Source organism: Propithecus coquereli, unplaced genomic scaffold (assembly GCF_000956105.1).
Source record: "Propithecus coquereli isolate 6110/MARCELLA unplaced genomic scaffold, Pcoq_1.0 Scaffold8, whole genome shotgun sequence".
Classification (NCBI taxonomy): domain Eukaryota; kingdom Metazoa; phylum Chordata; class Mammalia; order Primates; family Indriidae; genus Propithecus; species Propithecus coquereli.
This window is the reverse complement of record NW_012154173.1, coordinates 9,676,550-9,682,549: the sequence shown is the minus strand read 5'-3', so window position 1 is coordinate 9,682,549 and position 6,000 is coordinate 9,676,550. Positions and strand designations below refer to the sequence as shown.

Here is a 6,000-nt window from a genome sequence, read left to right as displayed (position 1 = left end):
CACATGATTATGCCATTAATGACTTATCAGCTCCGTGTGCAAAACTGCTAGGTTCTCTATCATCCTTGGCCATAATGGTAGCAAGTAGCCTTCAGAAATTAAAAGGTACAAAGCAAACTGCTGGCAGCTACAGTAATAACCTGCAGCAGGATTTAAACACTAATCAGTTGGTCTGGACCACATTTCTAAAATCACTAGGAATCCTGAAAACCTCCGTATAATAAGGCAGGTTTTTCATTAATCTATTTTTATTTTATGGTGCAGGAAATTGGTTGAAGCTGTCCAAAAAAAAAAAATTACTATGAAGAATGTTTGCTGGGGAGAAGAATGCTAGGACAACTTGTGGGAGGGGTCACCCCAGGAAAGGGAGGAACCTGTCACAGCCCCGTCGCTGGTGTCTCACCATTGATCTTTGGCAAGTTGCACTGGAAAGGATGGTCAGAGTTCCAAAGTGTAATATTATATTTCCAATTAAAATGTAAAAATAAACCTTTCTCATAAAACACATTGGCCTCAGCACTGGAAAGTGACTACAAAGCCCAGCGCTGATGGAGAAAAGCTGAAAGCAGACACTGTAATTGATAAAGGAGATAAGTCAATCTGTGTCCTTTAAAGAATAATGAGTTCCATTTTTCATCAAAAAGATCTCCTTGTGCCGAAGAAACATACTTTCAATAAATCTAGTTAATAGTTTCCCCTCTGATGATATATAACATTGCGCTTTGGAACCGAGCATTGCAGTGGGTGTCTGCCAGGGACTGCAGGCCACCCATCATTTGCATTAGTAATTCAACCCAAAGAAAGCCCAGCCGGTTCCCAGGAAGTGCTGCTGTTCCGGAGAAAATATCCGAAGGTCTTCCTGGGCTCTCCAGGCAGGTAGAGGGGATGGGATTTTGAATCAATCATCTCTCACTAAACTGAGATCCTATGCAAATTTCTGTTGCCTCCCCCCACCCCCACTACTCTATTGTGTTCAGGGATCTATCAGCTGGAAGGGTGATGCTGTCAGACAGCTCAAGAGTTAAATGCTTCAGATACTTGGGTCGTGAGAACTGATTAGCTTTGTTTGTTCCCTGAGCTCACTGCTCTCCCACAGGCTCCACAGCCTTGGTGTAGTTTGGAGTCCCTTGCAGGAGGTAGTCGATGTTTATTGCACTGGGTAAACTGAAGATCCACTTCAATGATCCTGCCTGAAATGGTCCCTGCCCTATCTGAGGCCAGAGCCTCAGGTGGTGAAGGCTTGCAGAAGAAAGGGCCTGAGAGGATGATCTAGGGCCCTCTGTGCCTCTGTGGTCCACCCAGTTTACCTTGGTGAACCCCAATTTTGCAAATGTGCTGTTCTTTTCACAAGCACCCAGCTTTATGTAACAAAACCTATTTCCTCCAAGGGCACCCAGCCCTCCCAGCGCTGACGGGCTTCCCACATGGGAACCATTAAAAACAACCCTAGAGTTATTTCCTTATGTCGCTGTTTGTTTATTGTCCGGTCGCGTGTGAGTCAGCCAGATCATGACTTGCGGTGGTTTTGCTTGTGAAATCTTACATAATTATATTCCTATTGTCATGCTGGGCGAGCAGTTAGACCATATAGTGTTTTCTCATTGCACAACGTTTGCAAATCAATAAGGAGAAAGCCTGAACAATGAGATGACGTTGGCCCTGGTCAGGGACCGGCCCGAGTCACCCAGGAGGCGGCTCTGCAGTTTCGCAGATACGGCCTGTCCCCTGTCCACTCTCTGATCCCACTGCTGGGCAGGATGACTCGGCCGGGTGGTGGCCTTTCGGATGGGTTTCACCGAGGCGATACTTGAAAGATGAGAGTGATAGAACGAAAGAACAACAATAACAACGCTTCACACAGAAACCGACCAAATTTTTACTGCATTTGCTCCGCACTGGATTCCAACATGCTGGTCCAGAGCGTGGCTGGCTATGAGCATCTCCAACAGGCTTTCCCTTCCCGCCACGTGCGTTATTTACTTTGACCCTACTCTCTGTCCCAAGGCCAGAGGCAGTTACTAAAAACACTCTTGATGCAAACCGTGAGTGGCTACAACACACGGATGGAGGTGGATGCGATTCCCACGACAGACAGTGGGATCCAGGAAAACGATGTGTAAGGGCAAGACGCCGCCTTAGTTGCTAAGAGTATATGGAGCTCAAAACCCACAACTGCTTTGTTTTGTTTTGTTCTGAAATTCCTGGAGTATATTGAAACTACTTGCTCCTAACATGAGTTCATATTTTTAATCAAATGTCTGACCTGATTTAAAACATGTTTGCATACATCTTTCCGTAGTGCACCTTAAAGTTATTCATATTGATATAGGATGAAGATTACAAATATCTGCATAAAAAGAGAAACCATGTGACTCTATATGAAGACAACGACCATCACATTCCACAGCACGTCATTGGTTAATTTTCGAATTGTCAAGCATTATTTGAAATGAGAGAGAGAGAGAGAGTATAAGTGAACACAAGTGCCACGACAAAACAATCATAACAACGGAACCAAACCCAACTTCTCTATTAATCATTTGAAAATTTTAGCTCTGTTTCTAACACTTTTCTTTACTTGTTATTTTAAGCTCCAGTAGCAAGATCAGATTTCTGCCGCCTCTGGGCAAATGAGTTATGATCTGATCTCAAGTTCCAAGGGAAATGCTCAAAGTTTTATTTTTCCCCAGTTGAATAAACAGTACCATGTATATTATCTCTTGTGTTAGAATAGTGTTGTCTTCACATAAGACTCAAATAATGGTATTAGTCATTCATTTCCCAGAACACAGACACCCTCATGCGTGCTGACAGGTTTATAAGGATGCGGTGGCAGTGGCGGGTTCTGGGAGCTGCTAGACGGGGTTTGATTTCTTGCAGTCCTGAGCGATGGAGCCCGGGGGCGCCTGGTTATCCTCCACTTTCTCTCTCAGATGCTTGGCTTGTCTGAAAGATTAATACATTAACAAGAGCTGAGGGTCTGGGGTTGCACATCTTCAGACATGTTTATTAGCAGATAGCACATAGGACTCAAAGGTCACCACAAAAGTGACATTTTAAAGTGAAACAACAATATTTATGTTCAGATAGTCTACTGATGAGATCATGTGGAAATGGTTTTGATTAAATTAGCTTATAGATGGTTGCCAATCTATAGGCAACTTAAAATGCCATGTCTGTTTACCAAATGTTTTCTTCTCATACTCTCACCTTTTAAATATTAATGACCAAATGCTGTTTTTAAGTTTTTTAAATTTTAATTATACATTTATTTATTTTGGTACACTCATTTAACTGTGAGATCAGTATATCTGGTTTTTACTTCCTGGGTTATCTCTTTTTTTTTAATCTAATAACATTTCCTGTGTGTGTTCCGAGATCTCACCTGCTATTATCACTGCTTTGAAAGAGTTTGAATTCTACTATGTAAATATAATTGCTTTCATTTTCTTTGGGGTAGATTGAGGTCTCTGGAGAGACCCAAAATTCAGTCTCTTAGATGAAACTTTCTGTTCAAAACTCATTTAAAAAAGGTATGAGCTGGATTTCAGAAATAATTATCATAGGTACCTTTTTGCCTTTGTAGCCTGTGGGAGCCACACTTTTGTGGCAATGTGTGCTGGTGCTTCCTATAACAATGCGAAAAACCAAATGCAGCCAAGAAGAGGGACGCTTCCTCACAACTTCTTTTTCTTTTCTCTGTTTTGCCCACAACTTAGCAGGAATGCGAGTGAAAAGTTTTACCTCCGAAAATGGCTTAGCCACTCAATGCTCAACAGTATGAAGTGAAAAACAATCTTTTACAAGTTTTGCAAGTATCTACAGTCAACAAAACTCACATAAATACTTCCAACAAAGGCTTTAAATGCAGAAATCACGATCAATTAGTAGGTTAAAACTTTCACAGACCTATAGGAGGATATGACTATATATACTGTTTTTCATTTACTTACATTTAATTCGTAATTGTGTTATGAATGATTTTGTAAGATGTAGCTATTTTGTTGATTTTTTTAACCTTATTATTAGCTATCTTATCTTTCAGATAGTTACAAAATTACAAATGTAAGAATGCTGACAGAAGATTTACTCACTTTTCAAGAGAACTTTTTTCAATATTCATTGCCCCATCGATTGGATCCAGTCCTTGTTCAGAAAATTGTTTCAAGGCACTTAAAGCTGCCTAAAAAAGAAAACAAACAAGGAGAGCCTTTCACTGACTTCACCGTAATGAGCAGATAATTGTAAAAGAAAGCTGAGATGTAAAGTCTGCCATTTTCATTAGTCTAAATAAATGCTTTTTTTGCATCCTTTAGCAAAATTACATGTGAAAGGCGGCATTATCATGAAGTAATGTATATACATGACCAGAACTATGGGGGTGGGGTGGAGTTTTGTTGACTTTATTTTTAGGGCAGGCGAAGAAAGGAATCTCCACAAGTCTCATGTCTCATCCTTTCTCCATAATTTTGCAAAATCGTGATGTTTTATCTGCAAAAGTAAAAACACCTCGTACATACGCTTAAAATACTTGAATGATGACTTTGCATAATTTCCCACATTCCTGAAACTATACTTTCTCTTCCTTCATGTTGTGAGGATCTCAGAATTTTCCACCTTGAGTACTCTTTCAAAGTTAGCATAAAGGTATCGTTCAATTTTATAGACGATTTGGCACCCACTAAGTCGCAGCACGTTAGCAGAGGAAAGGCACCAGGTCCTCGTGCATACTGAGCGGATGGTATGATGGGATCGTGAGAGGAGAGGGAAAGAAAGAAACTTCTGGCTCCTCGGGGCGCTGGGGAGGTAGGCCTTGCCGGGGCAGAGCCTCCCGAGGTGTTGATAGGCTCACCGTGCGTAGGAAGCTGGAGGGTGTTAACAGGCTGATGGAGCCCAGCCGGATAGCTGGGAGGCACCAAAAATGCCATGCTGATAAGATCTACATAACTTGTTGACACTCTTGTGCACGTTCCAAATTGTTATTTCTTTGAATAAGAATTCGGGTCTTTCCCCCCTCCCCCACACCCCTGCACTGCTAAGCGCGACTGGAAGGGCTTTGTTGAGTCTGAGACAGGTGTGAGCAGTCAGGGTTGTTTTAATCTCGGGGCATCCCGCTGGTTCACACTTGGGTCATCTGTATCTTCTCAGTTGCCTTTGAAAAAGAGCTAGCTCTTGCAGTTTCCCAAACTTTTATCTGCCAAGGGCCCCTTTTGGGTAGCTAAGTGCATGATTTCTTTATTCATAATATATTTGAGGGGTTTGATTTTTCAGTTAGTAGACTTGTTATGTTTATAGAAAAATTGAGCTGGTTGTACACAGAGTTGCCATGTACACCCTCTTCCTCCCTTCCCCAAACACAGTCTCCCCAGTTATTAACATCTTGCATCCGTATGGTACATTTGTTACAACTGATGCGCAAATGTTGACGATAATTTATCATTAACTCAAGTATGTGGTTTACATCAGGGGTCAATCTTGGTGCTGTCCATCCTGTGGGTTTTGACAAATGCATAATGACACGTATCCACCATTTTAGTATCACACCAAATAGTTTCACTGTCCTTAAAATCCTTTATGTTCCACCTAGTCATCCCTCTCCCCCACCGACCACTGGCGACCACTGATCTTTTTACTGTCTCCACCGTTTTGCCTTTTCCAGAACATCATATACTAGCTGGAATCATGCGGTTTGTTTGGCTTCTTTCACTTAGCAGTGTGCATTTACAGTTCCTCTATGTCTTTTTTGTGAATGAGTTTGATACTCACTTTTATTGCTGAATAGTATCCAATGTCATGGATGTACCACAATGTGTTTACCCGTGCTCTTATTGAGGGACATCTTAATTTGTTTCCAGTTTTTGACGATTATGAATAAAGCTGCTATAAATATCTGTGTATAGGATTTAGTGTCTAATATTCATCACAATTTTTTCTTTCTTCTCTCTTGATCTTTCTGGTTTTTTGTTGTTGTTGTTTGTTTGTTTTTTAAATCACAACTCC

The 6,000-nt window shown here is 41.3% G+C and overlaps 1 protein-coding gene across 1 annotated transcript in view; it reads right to left on the bottom strand.

Moving 5' to 3' along the window:
* Positions 1–1,852: 1,852 nt before the first annotated feature.
* Positions 1,853–6,000, bottom strand: part of STAU2 (staufen double-stranded RNA binding protein 2) — a 334,306-nt gene continuing 330,158 nt past the window's right edge. Inside the window, exons 11-12 of the mRNA XM_012663103.1 lie at positions 4,095–4,183; positions 1,853–2,946 (exon numbers count right to left, since the gene is read on the bottom strand). Coding sequence (XP_012518557.1) covers positions 2,856–2,946; positions 4,095–4,183 — 180 coding nt within the window. The 3' untranslated portion in view covers positions 1,853–2,855. The remainder of the gene's footprint in view (positions 2,947–4,094; positions 4,184–6,000) is intronic.